Below are 16,995 nucleotides of genomic sequence, written 5' to 3' on the forward strand. Positions count from 1 at the left end.
AGCCAACAGCTTCGAATGGTCATCGGTTCATATTAGTGGCTATTGATTACGTCACCAAGTGGGTTGAAGCAGCCTCTTATACGAATGTGACGAAGCAGGTTGTCGCCAGATTTCTCAAGAGAGACATCATTTGCAGATATGGGGTTCCCGAGAGAATCATTACTGATAATGGTTCTAATTTGAATAATAAGATGATGGCAGAGTTGTGCCGGGAATTCAAGATTGAGCATCACAATTCTTCTCCCTATCGTCCGAAGATGAATGGGGCAGTTGAGGCAGCCAACAAGAATATAAAGAAGATTGTGCAGAAAATGGTGGTAACCTATAAGGATTGGCATGAGATGTTGCCGTTTGCATTGCATGGGTACAGAACGTCGGTACGCACATCTACTGGGGCAACTCCTTTCTCATTGGTATATGGGATGGAGGCTGTATTACCTGTTGAGGTTCAGATTCCCTCTTTGAGAGTCCTGATGGACGTGAAGTTGCAAGAGGCTGAATGGGTAAGGACCCGGTATGAAGAGTTGAGCCTGATTGAGGAAAAGAGGCTAGCAGCCATTTGTCATGGGCAGTTGTATCAGCAACGGATGAAGCGTGCTTTTGACAAAAAGGTGCGACCTCGGGTATATCACGTAGGTGATATGGTGCTGAAAAGGATCCTTCCTCCTCAAAACGATCGAAGGGGCAAATGGACACCGAATTATGAAGGTCCATTCGTGGTCAAGAAGGTTTTCTCTGGCGGAGCCTTGTTGTTGACGACCATGGATGGTGAGGATTTTCCATCCCCTGTGAATGCGGACGCAGTTAAAAAATACTTCGTGTAAATTGACCCGCTGGACGAAAAGAACAAAATAGTCCAGGCAAAAATGGGCATCCCGGCGAACCAAAAACAGAAAGAAAGGTTTGGGCAAAAATTAGGGATAAAAAGAAAAAACTGTACACCCGACAAGTCGAAAACCTGAAAAGGCGACTTGGGCAAAAAAGGGTATCCCGGTGGACTGAAAACCCGAAAGGGCGGTCCAGGCAGAAGAGGGATTGAAACGAACAACTGCGTCTAGCATGATCGTTTGCGCTTTGGTTAAAGCATCACGGATAATACCCGGTAGGGATCAGTCAGAAGCGTCTTGTTCAGAAGGCGGAAAGCATGGAGAGTCTGAGGACATATGGGGTGTAACCGAGTTGGAACTCGATGAGATCACGGGTTTCACATTGCCATTAGGATAGATTTTTCCTTTTGTGCGCAATTACCTCTTTTCAGAAATTGCTTCCTTTTGTATTGCTCAATTTGAGCCACACTTTTCAAATCAATAAAATGCATATTCAGTCAAATACTTTTGTTTTTGTTTTTTATTACCGCCTTGATTGCAAAAACATCCAGATATTTTTGATAAAGAATCTTGCATTTTAAGACATACAGGTTCCTTCCAATGCATGTTTATAAGATTGAAGGCTTGAAATCTTATTTGGAAGGTTGAGTGACCCAAGTGTTGAAATCTTGACACGCCGGGGGCACGGTTTTATCTGACGATCTGTTTTGCAGGAACTGTTAGATATTCTTCACTCACTTGCAGGTTGTGATGTGGAAGCTTTGTCACAGATCCCCAGAGAGTCCGACCAGGAACGAATGAATGTGAAGGGATGACGAAAACGTTGAGGCGTACGATGATCCTTGATGGTAATCAAGAAGACTCTTCAAAGTCGAAAGACTTGAAAGTATGTAATTCCCCGCAGAGTCCGATCGGGGACGAGTGCACGAAGAGACGACGAGAGACGTCCGACGACCCTTGAAATTAATCAAGAAGACTCTTCAAAGTCGGAAAATTGAAATTTCTGTATAAATCTCAGGAGTACGTTTCCGTCGAGCACGGAGCGATTTGGGATACAAGATGATGGAGCAGAAAAGGTCCAGACGAGTCTGGGAATTTTCAAAAGTGGAAGGCTGATACGAGATTGGAAGGTGGATACCGTGGTTCGACGAGTCGACGGGTGTTCTGTACTTACTTCTCTCATGTCCCAGCTAGGTCCCCGAGCAGAATCATAGGACTAGCTCCCCAGCAGATTCGAGGTCTGTGGACTTCTCCAGCCGAGTCAGGATGGTTATCCCCGGCGGGTTTACGCTGGTGTTTCCTCAGCAGCCAGGTCTGAAGGTGCTTATTCCCCGAGTGGAGCGGGTCTTTTCCAAAGAAATATATCTCCAGCAGTGTTCATCCTACCAGAGGATTGAGTAAGTGCCCGTAGTGGACAGATATTAGCATCCCCAGCTGAGCTGATTCTACCTATGGATTGCATGGGTTGTCCCCAGCGGAGTAGCATTCGTTTTCCCTAGCAAGATCAGGATGGTTATCCCCGGCAGGTGATAGATTGATGCATCCCCAGTTGAGCCTGGAGATTGCTATTCCCCAGCGGAGTATTTGTGAGTATTTCCCCAGTGAAGTCGTCAGGTATTTGTGAGGGTTTCCTGAAGCAGAATTAGGGCTGATATCCCCAGCAAGTCGAAGACTGTTGTATCCCCACAGAAGTGTTGGTGGTGCTTATCCCCAGCAGTTCCTCGAGTGGATTGGGTGCAAAGGAGGTTCTTCCCCAGCAAGGGTTGCCTATTTCCTAGCAGCAGTGTTATTCCCCAGCAGGGTGGGATTGGAGCGGTGACGAGTTCCTCAGCAGAGTGTCTCATGCTCCCCAGAAGAGTCCCTTGAGGGGGATACCTTTTATGCATTCATCATGTAAAAAATAACATGGCATATTGCATAGAAAAATAAATAATCGCGTAGCATTTCCATAATTATGGAGCATTACGCAGAAAAAGATCATGCATCATTGTTGCAAGCATAGAGCTAGTCTCAAGCCGTGGTTACCGTTTGAGAAGTGGTTTTGGCCAGTTAGTGAAGGTGTTACTCTGAGGAGTTTAGCCTCATGATTAGATCAAAGGTATTTCCCCAGTAGTGCGATACTGGAGGAGGTTTCTGTCGTGCGAGACAGATGGAGAAGATGTTACTCTGAGGAGTTTGGCATCAAAACGTCAGATCAGCAATGTTCCCCAATAGTGCGATATTGGAGGAAATGTTTCCGTCGGACAGAGATGGAGATAATATCAGAAGACGTTACGCGATCAGCGCGATTTCGGAGTTCAAATGGAGAAAAGGAGATACTGAGGTATTTTCTGGGGTTCAAATAGAGATTGGAGTTGAAGATTGTATCCAGGATGCGGTCCGCAGGATTATCTTCTGTTCATGTGTCACCTTAGACTCTTGCTGAGGCCGATGGAGGTCGTTATAGGTGTCTTCTGAGGAAGAGATACACATGCTACCTTCTTTTGTGAAGGTTTACCCTCTGACATGTCGCCCTCAGAGTGGTTTGGTGTTATTTCCGACGTTGCCAGCGGAATTATCACGAGAGAACGGAGAAAAGAAATGCTGAGGCATGTTCTGGGGTTCAAACGGAGAAAAGAAATGCTGAGGCATGTTCTGGGGTTCAAATGGAGAAAAGAAATGCTGAGGCATGTTCTGGGGTTCAAACGGAGAAAAGGAGATGTTGAGGCATTTTCTGGAGAACGGGGTTCATTCTGGCGATCGAGAGTTATCGTCAGGCGACTGGGGTTCAAACTGGAGATGGGGTTCATTATTTTGGCAAAGAAGGAGTGCTGAGGCATTTTCTGGGGTTCAAATGCAGAGATCTGAGGATCTTTTGCGCAGAGAAAAATTTGCGGGGTTCAAGAAAATGAAAAATAGAGAAAATTCGGGGTTCAAGAAAAGCATAAAAAGAAAAGATATAATAATCCCGAGTGGATGTATGGTGTTCAGGCCATGGTTATCCCTGCACTACCATTTATTTTGGTATCCAGGTCGACGTTTTTCAAGTTGGGTTCTTCGCCGATGCTGACAGGCGTTGTTAATTATTATCCCATCAGAGTGCAAATTGTTCGTCTATTCTTGGTATTCAATCACTCTTCATCCTGATCATCCGAAAGCCGAGGCTATTTCGTATCGACAGGTTCACAGTGGATTGAATAGGGGCAGCTGTAACACCTCAAAATTTGCCCTCCTCTCTTGGGACTAAGCTAATCATATTGCATATCATTTTAGGTCATTAGGCATTTCATATTGCATATCATGTGGTTACATTGTGCAAGCCATTATCCCAAGTCTTGATCAGAAGATGAGGAAGTCAAAGTGCAAGCCTAGGGTTTACTGACTGATCATGGGCCATCTGAGGATTGGACTGTGGATTAGGGTTTTATGATTCTCCAAGGATATTGGTCTTCATCTTGATTGCAATGATACGTCATCATCATCATGGTTGGATGTCATCAGAAGATTGAAGAAGATTCCTTGAGATTAGGGTTTTGACCACTGGTCAACCCTAATCATTTGCATTGGGCCAATCAGGGCTGGATCAGGAGAGGAGGCTTCTGATGGTGATGGGGTTCATTCTATGATTATATGGTGCTTATTGAGGCTAGGGTTTCACCCTTGAGCCATTTCAGTTGAAGATTGGAGCTCAGATTGATCTATGCATTGCCAGATTCATCTATCAGATGAAAAGTCAATTGTGGTCAACTGTACATGATCTGATGGATTTGGAGGTGGAAATGAGTTAGATACACTTCATTCATGTTGGAACAAGTGTTATATGACATTGCAAAGCTTAAGAATGGAGAAAATCAAGTCAGAACAAAAACTGCTAAAAATAGAAAGTGACTTGTAATTGAAGTTTCCAAAAATGGAAAGTTTTTGACCTCAAAGCCACGTGTCCAAGGAAGCTTCAAATGAAAATTTGTTCAACATGAAAGTTGTAGATCTTGTTCTCACCTTTCCAAAAAGTCCAAGAACTTGAAAATCCCATGTATGGTTGGAAAATTATCGCTCAGTGAATTTCAAAAATGACCCATAATCAGGAGGCCATAACTTCCACATGGTTTGTCCAAATTGCAAGTTCTTTATATGCACAAACTCAATTTGACATGTACTTTCATGGTGCATAATTGGATTTTTCCAAAAGTGGTCAATGCAAAAAGTCACTTTTCAACTGGACAGCTGAATTGGACCAGGGGCAAAATTGTCCAACTTTCAAAATAATTGGAATTTTTGAATGGGACTTTTTGCTACACCTCATAATTGGCATTTTAAACTTGTTGGAATCATCATTTTATGGCTAAGGCATTTGGTTTGGAATTTGGTTTGAAAAGTGAAAATGCCAAAATTGGACAAATGCATCCACATGGTGATTTTGAGATTTACACAACCAATGAGCATGAGGCAAGTTTCTACAGCTCACATATGATAATTGGAAGGTGTATGTGCTGTCAAAACAGGTGGCATGAGCTGGCATAGTGGAATTACATTTTTACCCCTCATTTGGAATTACCATTTTTCACTTAGCAATGCATTTTGGTTAATCACACACTTAAGCATGGTTTAAGGATCATATATAAACTTAATCATCTTCATAATCATAACAGAATTCACAATTCCCCAAATTGGATCTCAAAACTCTCCAAATTCTCAAGTTTTCTCTCAAGAACACCAACCTTCAATTCCAAGATTCATCATCAATTCTACACCAAATCTCGAATTTCTTTTTGATCTGAACTCCTTGCATCATCCTCTAAAACTGTTTGTGGTATTTGGAGTGGAAGAGGCATTGAATCGCGACTGCATCTTCAAGAGCATCCATGGTGAAATGGTGAATTCGAGCAATAGAAGCCATGGCAATTGAAGCTAGCATCTCTAATCACCTTCTCTATCCCTCTACTGTTGCTGTTTTAAAGAATTGAGCTCTAAAAGCATCGGTTTCAAGTCTGCCATTCCAGGTATGTAAGTTTTTCGAACATCACGGTTTTGCGAATGGATGTATGCGTTTTGTAGTGTGGTGATTGTAGATCATTGTGATATAGTTAGTTTAGCAAATGATGGACCATAGCCTGTGAAATCTGGAATTGAAATTTTGTAATCAAACCCTAAGTGAGTCGATTCGCATGATATAGGAACTTTTAGGATAAATTGAAGTGATATTTGGATTGTGTGTAAGGAGACGAGTCCAACGGATATCCGCATGTCCATTTTAGTGATGATTTGATGTTCTTCGAATTTTTTGGATTTCTGGAAATCGCGTGCGAGAAGATGATGAAGCTTTGCGCAGAAGCCTGTTTGATCCAATTTTCCATTTGAATTTTCAAATTTCATGTTTCCCTCCCCCGCGCCATTAATTACCAAAATGCCACTGTGTAATTTTGATTTATTTGTTTAATTCACAAAAAATTATTAACACCTTAAAAAATTCACCAAAAATAGTAAAAAAATCAGAAAATTGTGGAGATTTTTTTTCCTTGACTTTGTTGACTTGTGTAGGATTTTTTTGACCTGTTGGTCAAAGTTGTGCTTGGTAGAAATTCCATTTGCCCTAGGGTTCTTTAATACATGTTCATTTTTGATACCTTGCACCATTTGGCTTGTGAAATGCACATATTGTAAAATAAATTCTTGACAATTTTTATGGTGATTCTTGACTGGTTGATGTTCATTTATATGTAAATTTCATGCATTTTTGATACCTGGCCATGGAGTTATGAATTTTTGAACATAGGTGTGACAATGTGTGTCACACCTCATTGTGCCAATTTGCTGGATTTAATTGATTGACCTATGCTTGTTGAAATGAGATGAAATTTTACATGAGTGTTGATTTACATGTTAGAAAGCTATGAGAATTTTTGTGGAATTTTTCATTGCATTTTCAAATTGATTGTGATTTTTCATTTCTGTTGACCAATTGTGCAAGCTTGTGTGACATATGTTGGTAGATTGATTGGGAAATGCTCATATGGTACTGTATAATCATGAAATTTGATATGCATGTAATAGACACATGATAGGACATCCCTGTTTTGGTCTCATCCATTTATTTTTTGTTTTCATTGAGTTATGAATTTTTGAAGTGGAAGCATGTATTGATGTTGTGATTTGAAGCATGAAATTGTGACTGTTTTTGTTGATTTTCATTGACATGGTTACCTTTGCCCAATTGAGCTCAAATTTGGTATGCTAGACCTTGGATATCCCCTATTTATGTGTAATTTATTTGAGAATTTTTGGAATTGTTTTGGTATGGATTTGAATGCAATAGTTCTGTTTGCATGTTTGATGCTTCATTTGAACTAGTTTGCCTTGTTTTGTGCATAACATGAGCATAATGAATGATATAAACATGAGACCAAGGATGTTTGCTCTTGTTTGACTTTAATTTGAGATTGGTTTGTGAATGCCTTGCTGTTTAGGGATTTTTTCTTGCTTTGGACCCTAGGCTTGGCCTAGTGGTCTAGTTGCTAATGTTTGCTTGGTTTTTCAGGACAAGAAAAGCAATGCTCATGGAGAATGAATCAAATCAATTTTAATGGATGTTGTTGATGTTTGTATACTAACATAACATTGTTTTGTAGGTGGTGAAGCTTAGGCTTGAGCTTTGAGCTTGCCTTGTGTTGTGCATTGAGTTGTATATTTTGATTGATTGAACTTGCTGTTTATGGTTTGTCTGTCTGATTACTAACTGTGTTTGATTGTTTCCAGGTACTTTTAGTTGCTTAGTTCCTTGTGAACTTTTGCTTTGCTTTGCTTAAGCAACTTGCATTGAGGTAGGTCCTCTTGACTTCATGTAGTCTGGAGACCCGGCTGTTACCGGGCCGGGCAAATGAATGTCTGAAGTCCTCCTTAAGAGGCGATGATTGTGATTGTTTATTTTGAGCCCAAGCAGGTGAAAGTCCTTTAAATAAGGCAATTGGTGGAAGGTAGGGGTATGCAGTCTACCCCCCACTATTCAGTTGAGTCTTCTCCTTGCTCCCATTACATGGTTGTAGCATTGAGATCCTAGCCCAAGATCCTGTGCAGTGCACATTGTGTCAGAGTCACTGAGTATAGAAGGGTTCCCCTATTCTGGACCCATGCTCATTTGTCAGAAGCTCTCCCTGGTTAGGGATAAGAGCTGTGAGGTCTGATCCTCACTTCACCTATCATCTGCTTCACCTTAGCCTCGTAATGGCAAGGTTAAGAGCAAACCCAGCCCGTACAGACGACTCGCTTCGGCAGTCAAACCTATTGTGTGAGCCCCTTGTTTGGCTATAGTGCGTGCTCTGTGGATATCTGATTGACATGCTTGTTTGAGATGCTTGTTCTCATTTGATGTATGCTTGTGCGCTAGCTTCTTTCCTGGTTAGGATAGGCTTGTTTATGCAAGTAGGATAGAAAACCGAACTTAGGGTAAACGATGCATGACAACACTAGGCTCGAGTCCCAGCTCCCTAGTAGTGTGTCTTTCCCCGGTTTCTGGTTAGCAATTTAGTCCCTTTCAGGGGAACTACATCGCCCTGATCCTCGTTCCAGACGAGGTATGTAGGCAGGTGGTCGTGCGAGACCACTCCGGGCAACCTTTTTCTTTTTTGCGTGTGTTTACTTGTTATCTGATTGTATGTTGGGTTCGGATGCCGACGTAAGCCCAATGATTGGCTGTTGGGCTCCACGTTTGCCCTTTTGAATGTGTTTTGGTTCGGATGCCGACGTAATTCCATCCAGTGGTTGTCGGGCTCCATGTTTGCCACCCTTGCTTGTTTGTATGTTTTGTGTTGTTTGGGCGTGTGTAAGCCGAACTACAGTGGCTCTGATTCTTGTTTCAGACAAGATATGTAGGCATAAGGTGCGATACCTTATCGAGCTCGTTCCTCCTAACCCCACCTGCGTTCCCCGTGTGTGTGTGTGATGTTTAGCAACCTATTCTTTATTCTAGGACGTGGATCCCGTCGAGTACGACGGACGTGAGGGGTGCTAATACCTTCCCCTTGCGTAACCGACTCCCTTACCCTTTCTCTCTGGTCGCAAGACCATTTCCTTTCCAGGTTTCTCTGAGCGTTTCCTTTCCCTATCTTGGGATAAATAACGCGCAGTGGCGGCTCTGTGTGTGTTTTATTTTCGAGCCTCGCCGGTTGATTTTTCGCAGGATGCGACAGTTGTCATTCATGAAAATAACAAAAAAGAAATTAATCCACCTATCTTGCCACGTAAGCATCCCGTTAATAGTATTTGATGTAAGAGACTAATTGTAAAGACACAATTTTTTGGAGAGACGATATCTTAAAAAAAACTAAAAACTAAAATCGTTATATTTATGAGGACTAAAATTGTTATATATATATATATATATATATATATAATATATATATATATATATATATATATATATATATATATATATATATATATATATGGTAACTTGACCATCTATTTCTTTTAAAAAATGGAGAGGATCTCTACTCCATTTAATAGACAGAATTATAATTTCACAAAATTAATAATGATTTACTGAATAAACTATCTTTCTAAGTCATTGGAAGAGTAAAGTGGAGGGAGAGAGGAAAACCAGAAAAAAAGTGGAGGGAGAGGGTTTTCGTTTAAGAGTTGAACTGAGCCACTCCTACTCCACTACGGTGCCTATGCAAACGGTTACTCTCCATCACAATTCCGATCTCTGCTTCATTTCATAGGTACTCTCTCTCCCTCTCCGTTTCGCCTTTCAATTCCTATTATCTAGGTCACGCTCACGCTCAATCTTTGCTAATTTCATTCCCAATTTTATGCTTCAAATCTTCATTTGTCATTGTTACTGCTGCTTCTCCACATACCTTTTCAATCTTGATTTCGTATAATTTTTTATTGTTAAACACAAATGGAAAATGAGTTCACAAATTTGTAGCTGAATGTGTTGCTGATACTGTCTTGGAGTTACAAGAAGACAAATTTAATAGTCTATATTTTGGTATATATTTGAGATTTATTATTATTTTTTTAAAATTGAAAGAATATCTTCATAGATGATTATATAAAGATTTCAATGTCCGTAATTTATTCCCCTGTTATTAAACTTGTCCGTTCCGGCTGTTATCTCGACACAGAACAATAAAACCGGGCAAACCGCGTCAGACCACATATGGGTGACTCGTCTGGAACAATCGCAATAATCTGATTGGGTTTGGAACAACGCCGCTATGACACGCGTCAACTCTGGCCTTGTCAACTGTATTTGATATTGCCCTTAATTTCTTAAGGATAGCAGAGTTATTTTATTGAATTTTTCTGGCATTTCCAAGTATCTTTTGCTTAAGACTTATGATTTTTATTTTTAAATATGTATATTGCATAAATTTTGATTAATTTATTTTAGTTTTGAACAATTTTGTGTTCATTAGTATTAACTTAGTATTAACTGTATTAGTGTCCGCGTCACAAAAATGTCGGCCGTTCTGCTCCTCGCTTTAGTTCCGTTCCATTCCTGGAGATGCCGCGCTGCTATCGAGATTGATAACATAGAATTATATTTAGAAAGACTTTAAAGCTTTCTTTACTTAGAAAAGAAAAATAAGCCTCCCCTCACCTTTTTAAAACCCTCCACCCAATCGTACCCTTAGAAATGATGCTCGTTGCTTCACAAGATCTGGAACATTTTCTTATGATAAATGAATGTTTATCATTATCATATTTTCAAATTTCAGAATATTATAACAAAATAAGTTATATTTGAACAATTTATTTACCTCCAAACCCCTCCTCCAATACAATTTTTTAGTTCCCCTAAACTAGGGGAATTTTGCATCATGAATAAAAATAAATCTCCCAAAACTCTCTCTACCTAAATCCCTCAATTCTTTTCACCAATTCTTCCCGTTTTTCAGAGCCATCCCCTCCCCTCCCCTCCCCTCCAAACTCTCAAACAAAGCCTTATCAAAGTACTGTAACTTTCTGTGTTCATAAAAGTACTATTACTGCCGGTAATAACCTATATTTCAAGATACAAATGTTTCATTATGATCTTCTACATAGGGAGTACATGTTCTTTAGTATTGCACTTCTTTAGTTATAAAATCAAAGTATTTTAGTATATATATTTGTGATTATAACAAAATAGTTTGTTATTGGAGATTGACTCTATTCTTTGCACCAGTCTCTTATCACGAGCGAGAGTTGCTTGATAGGAGAATGACTGCAAAGTTTGATTCAATGTTTGCTTCTGAACCTCACAAGATATCCGGAGCTACATCTACAACACCTACCAGTGGTGGCCAAAAGCTCTCTATGTTTGCTGCCAAATCTGGATTTGTCATCCCCAAAAACAAGTTATTAGGATCGTTAGTTCCCATTTTCCGAGGGGCTAAAAAAGACGGGGTATCTGGAGTCATCAATGAAGAAAATTCAAAACAAATTGAGAGGAAATCAAGATGGGGGCCTGATCCGACACAGGATGCATCTGTCAGGAGGGCGAAGGTTTTGGCGTTGCAGGTGATTGCTGGAATCCTTTACAATAATTCTCCATTATTCTTTTTTATTGCCATATATCCTTTTGTTTTCTTATTCCATTATCATTTCCTTGAAAATATTCAGTGATAAGGTAAAGATTTTTATTTCTTCGTATGTTTGGATTGACATGTTACTACCCTTTATCCCTTTTCTTGTGAGATTTGCCCATTGCCTTTGGATGCAAGGTTAATCTTTGCTCATGATACCCCTTCCTGCTGGTGCTTTCCTACTTTGCTTAAGCCCCTAATATTTAATATTGGAGACATTGTAAATATTTTACTTGTATCAAAATCATGGGATTGAAATTAGTAAAGTTGTATTTTTGCAAGACTTTGGGTTGTAATGTCATTCTTAGCTAAAAACTGTGAATATTGCTACAAGTTGGGTGCTATTGCAAATTCATCTGTATTCTAATTCGCACGAGTTCTAGTTTCCAAGTTGTCAATAAGTGATGCTACTGTTGCACGCCCCTTTGTAGATTCGAGTGGATCAAATTTCAAAGCAGTTGGAATCAGAAAATCTAGAGATTGGAGCTGCACAGAACTCACCATTGGTGGATGAGAACCCAGATAAAAGCAAGTCTGGCTCTCAAATTAATAGCAAGGTTAACAACAATTGACACTTTTCTTTTTAATTGTAACTATTACTTTTCATTTTTTAGATGTAGTAGTAACTATTTATGAATAAACTACTGATGTTTTTTTATGGTTATAAGAAGTTAGAAATGCTTGAACTCGAAAAACGGGAAACAATAGGTACGTTTTCCTTAAAGTATATGTTTCCTTTTTATTCCTTCCCTTTAATTCTTATTGGCTGCCTATTCCATAATAATCTTGATATTAATCATATTCAGGTGAAATACTAAAATTAGATCCCAGTTACAAGCCTCCGCCTGGTTTTAAACCACTGTTAAAAGAACACAATGTTCCTTTGCCTGTAAGTATTGGTTCTAAAATTCTGACAGGCCTAATTCTGTGCTATTTTTGTTTGTTAATATTAAGAAGTGTGGTTAGGCCTAACTCAATCCTACAAAATCGGTTGGTAGAGTGAGGGCTGCCCCCACTTATAAACTCATGTTCAGGCCATATATTGTCCGATGTGGGACTCTTAACACACCCCCTCTCGCCCAGGATTGGACATCTGGAGCGTGGAAATAAATGGTGGGTGACCCGATAGCGGAAATCATAGTAGGTGGCCCACCGGATCTTAAACGAGGCTCTGATACCATGTTAAGAATGTGTGGTTTAGCCTAACTCAACCCTACAAAACCGGTTGGTAGAGTGAGGACTGTCCCCACTTATAAAGTCATGTTCAGGCCATATATTGTCCGATGTGGGACTCTTAACACCCCCCCTCACGCCTAGGACTGAACATCTGGAGCGTGGAAATAAATGGTGGGTGGCCCGATAATGGAAACCATAGTAGGTAGTCCACCGGATCTTAAACCAGGCTCTGATACCATATTAAGAAGTGTGGTTAGGCCTAACTCAACCCTACAAAATCGGTTGATAGAGTGAGGGCTGCCCCCACTTATAAACTCATGTTCATCTTAACAGTTAACTTGTTACTTTCTTTAGAAGTAAAGGATACACTTCCTTAAAATTTAGAGTCCAACTTCAGTTTTTGTTCATCTAGTATGTTTTGTACGATTTCTTTACAGTTATTGGGGAGTAATAATTAATTTAGCGTTTTTATGCTTTGTTAAATCCATCTATCCTTATTTAGAGTATGTCTGAAGGTTTTGTAGGCCTTATAGTATTTCTTTTGTGAGATGATAAGGCAGTTTTTAGATTAGCATAAGTATAATTTTAAATAGTGAGGCCTTCTATTATTTCTTCATGGGTTAAAATTGAATACGGTATTTGATCTTAACATGTAAATGAGTGTTAATTAACTTCCCAAAAACATGTAGCTCATTTCCAGAACTTTTCTTTTCCAGAAGTGTTTTTCTCATCCATTTTTCCTTGGCTGCTTTCGTGAAGGAGCATGTTGTTGGAGGTCCTCGTATTCTTGAAAGAAACTTGAACACTAAGTTGTAATATAAGATGTATCAATTGATTGAACTTCACAATCGAGTCACACTAAAACCCAGCCTAGATTACAATTACAATATTCAAGTAGTATACTGATTGCTTTGCAGAGTAAGAATGCAAAATGACTTGACCTCTTTTGCTTTTAATATCTTAATGCTAAACTTTGGCTTGCCGTTGTTGTATAGTTTTTAAGAATGATCTGTTATAGTTTTCAAAAAATCAAATATCTCTATCTTAACCTGAAGTTCTACAATGAAAACTCTTATATGCAGTACCATATTTACAGGTCCAAGAATATCCTGGGTACAAATTTATTGGTCTAATATATGGGCCTGAAGGTGATAATCAAAAGCGACTAGAGAGGGTAAAATCGTTGTTATCTAATCTTCATTCGATGATCTGCAGTCAGCAATCTCTATCTTTTGATTGAGATCACTGAATGACATTATAATTTTTAATCAATTGAAATTAATATATGCGTTTATCAGGAAACTGGCACCAAGATAAAAATTCGTGGAACCAAAGCAGACACAGGAGAGAAAGTAAGTTTCTTACTAATATTATGCGGCTTTTATTCTGCATCACCCGCTTTGCAATACTTTGACTCGATTTTGTCAGGAAATAACTGTAATTGTTTGTGTTTGCTTTGTATGTTCAATTTTCAGAGTGAAATTAAACCAGGTATTAATGTCCAGTGCAGTTACGAAGAGATGCATGTTAACATATCAGCTGATAGTTTTGATAAAGTGGATGCAGCAATTTCCATCATTGAACTACTAATTTCCTCTGTAACTGTGAGTTGTCATTTCATGCAATGTAACAACGTTTTATGGTTTATGGTTGGCTCATTACGTAGTAACACTTTATTTATTAAAAAAACTTATATAATAATATTTTCTCTATTATTTTGATCACTATTGTCTTCTATGCTGTCTTTATTCAGGGGAGTTCAGCTGCTGGTTCCACACCTTCTGTATCTGTTTCTGGGGATTGCACTAATGATCTGAATCAAAACCAGGACGGACCCCCATCTCATGCAATTTCTCTATCTCTGGAAAACCCGACTGTGTTTCAACCAGCAGCTACCACACAAATGCAAGGAGATCGCTTTCAATACTCTGGTTCATGGTTTTCAGCTGCTCCATCTCACACCCCTTTATTTGCTTCTGGCAGTGTAGTCCCTCCAAATCCACCACCACACCTTGCTAGAACTCCCCATTTTCCATCACAGACAATGAGCCCTTCAAATATGATTTCAGCTTTTGGTGCTCAACCTACACCTATTACCGGATTCCACCCAATTATTCCAAATCAGCAGTTTTCTATGCAAGCACCACCACCAACACAAATCTTACAACATTCACAATGGACTCAAACAACTCCTTTTGGTCACGTTGGGCCACCAAGAAATCCTTCTGTAATACCTGCACAGAGTTTGTCGGCACCAACAAGTGCTTCCCTTTCATTTCCAGTTCCCTTAAGGCAACCAACACCAACAGGACACCTCCAGACATCAACCCCTCATGGTGTATCTTCTGGACTGAGTGGAGGACCAATGGCTCCACCGGCAGTTCCCCCTGCAAGACCCGTTTCTCTAGGTCCACAATCAGATGTTGAATATAAGCCACCCCAGTCAAATGTGTCAATGATGCCACGACCTGGCAGTATTCATCCACATCATGCAGGAATGTCACCGAGACTACCATCATCTTTAGGACCAATACCAGGAACTGTTCATTCAACTGGAAACCATTTATCAAGACCCGTTTCATTTCCGTCGCCAGGAATATCCCCCTCACTTCCATTAGCTCAACAATCAGGAATACCTAATTCTGCCTCTCATTACACCCACATAAACCCACTGACCTCCACACCTTCAAATTCTGGAAATTTTACTTTTCAAGGACAGCGACCCAATGCAGACTACTATCAAGTGGTTCCCAGACCTAACAGTCAAGCTACTACTCAGGGTGGTACACAAGAGCCACCTTCCGGTCCTCGGCCTCCACCATTTGGGTTTGCTGTGGCTGATCAGCCTTTTCAAAGCTTTCCAAGGGGACAAGTCTCCAACCGGGTGGATCAAACTCAAGCTTATGCCTCTGCTGCTCCTTTTGGTGGAAGACCGGGCTCTGTCTCAATTCCACCCCAACACCCTGCATTTCCCTATACTGGTCAACCTTCACCAAGATCTCAAGTCCCACAAATGGGTATGAGGAACTTCATTCCTACCCCTCAAATGCCAAACTTGCCCAGTCCTGGGGTCCAAAGAGGTATGCACAATCAACAAAGCTATCCTGCTCAGGGAACATGGTCTCTGAATCAGAAGTTTGGCAACAACCCCTCCTTGGCATCCAGTAAGCCAGCGTATCACGCAGACCAAATTTATGATCCCTTTTCACCCACATCTGTTGCATCTCCACACCAGAAAGGTAATCTAGGAAAATGAGGGAATTGGACATTGGCTACAGATATGAAATCCTGTCAGTAAAAATCTCAGTATGGCTGCAGTTTTTGGCAGACGGAGGCGATCCAAATTTCATAGTTTGTATGAGTACAGTTGTAATTTGCAAAATCATGTAGTTTCTAACAAGAAGGTTATTTTAGCCCCGTTTGATGAATTGTTGTATTAATTTTTAAGTCGACCTTTTTTGAATGCCCATTATTGATGCTTGATTAGAAATTGAATTTTATGAAACTTTGCCAGAATAGTTATGTTGAATTTAAGCTCTATTTGATCAGTACTTGTGCTTACGTATCTGTTACGCTGCACACATTTGGCTAAGCTTATTTAACTTGTCATTTTATGAACAAAGCAACAATCATAAACAATTATGTCAAAGCAAAATCATTATAACAACTATGATGATAGCATCTTATTTGGTCCATTGTTTAGCATGCCTAAGACTAAACCTGCACTTTACAATCAGATCCCTCTCAATTTATTCTTGAGATTCTGTCTAACCACAACTGAACCATTATAAATATTTATGAGGCTTTATTTAACTATAATTTAACTGCGACAAATTTGAGATTATGTGCAGGAGTCCGCCCGCATTGCACGTCCTAAAAAACCATGTTTACGGAACTCTTGTATCATATGTTTTATGTTAATAATTTGGAAAATCTTGTACTAACAGACCATGGAAGAAGTACAATTTTGTTTAATAAAGAAAAGAAGAGCTAATATGCCGATACGTCCTAAAGCTAGTTTGCATTTTTTTTCTTTATTCATAAACGTTATGAAAATTTTCTTGAAAAATCTCATGAGTATTTTTTTAATTAATTCCTCTAAGGGGTTGGATGATTTAGTCCTCAATTTAGTCACTTCCTCAAAATATTTTCTTAGCAATTGTTTATCCAAATCATTAAAATACTTAGATATTGTCTTGAATAATCTCATTCTACATCAAGATAAAAATAGAAATTTAAAATTTGTGGGGCTGAACTTTTTAAAAATGATTAAATTGATTGACGTTCTTTTATTTCAATGAACAACTCCGTTTCATATTACCCGCATAGTGGGGGTTATTCTTTGTGCAACTTTTTTCTATACTTATTATTTTTGTTTTATTTTTTAAAAGCATTATTAGCACAATTCAATGCTTATTCGAATGGATTCAACTAGTAGCTGT

At 39.5% G+C, this 16,995-nt stretch overlaps 1 protein-coding gene across 5 annotated transcripts; it reads left to right on the forward strand.

The window, feature by feature from the left end:
• Positions 1 to 9,308: 9,308 nt before the first annotated feature.
• On the forward strand, positions 9,309 to 16,101 carry LOC127083204 (uncharacterized). Of its 5 annotated transcripts, none has more exons than XM_051023458.1 (10): positions 9,309 to 9,523; positions 9,932 to 10,055; positions 10,978 to 11,312; positions 11,809 to 11,934; positions 12,046 to 12,085; positions 12,184 to 12,266; positions 13,650 to 13,727; positions 13,852 to 13,905; positions 14,029 to 14,157; positions 14,307 to 16,101. In XM_051023458.1, exons 2-10 carry the CDS (start codon positions 10,025 to 10,027, stop codon positions 15,807 to 15,809), a joined length of 2,379 nt encoding a protein of 792 aa, XP_050879415.1. In that variant the 5' UTR covers positions 9,309 to 9,523; positions 9,932 to 10,024; the 3' UTR covers positions 15,810 to 16,101. The 5 variants fall into 5 exon arrangements, with proteins under 5 accessions (XP_050879415.1, XP_050879417.1, XP_050879416.1 ...); XM_051023460.1 differs by having other exon boundaries at positions 14,059 to 14,157; XM_051023459.1 differs by having other exon boundaries at positions 12,049 to 12,085.
• The last annotated feature ends 894 nt before the right edge of the window (positions 16,102 to 16,995 follow it).

This window comes from Lathyrus oleraceus, chromosome 5 (assembly GCF_024323335.1).
Source record: "Lathyrus oleraceus cultivar Zhongwan6 chromosome 5, CAAS_Psat_ZW6_1.0, whole genome shotgun sequence".
NCBI classification, from domain to species: Eukaryota; Viridiplantae; Streptophyta; class Magnoliopsida; order Fabales; family Fabaceae; genus Lathyrus; species Lathyrus oleraceus.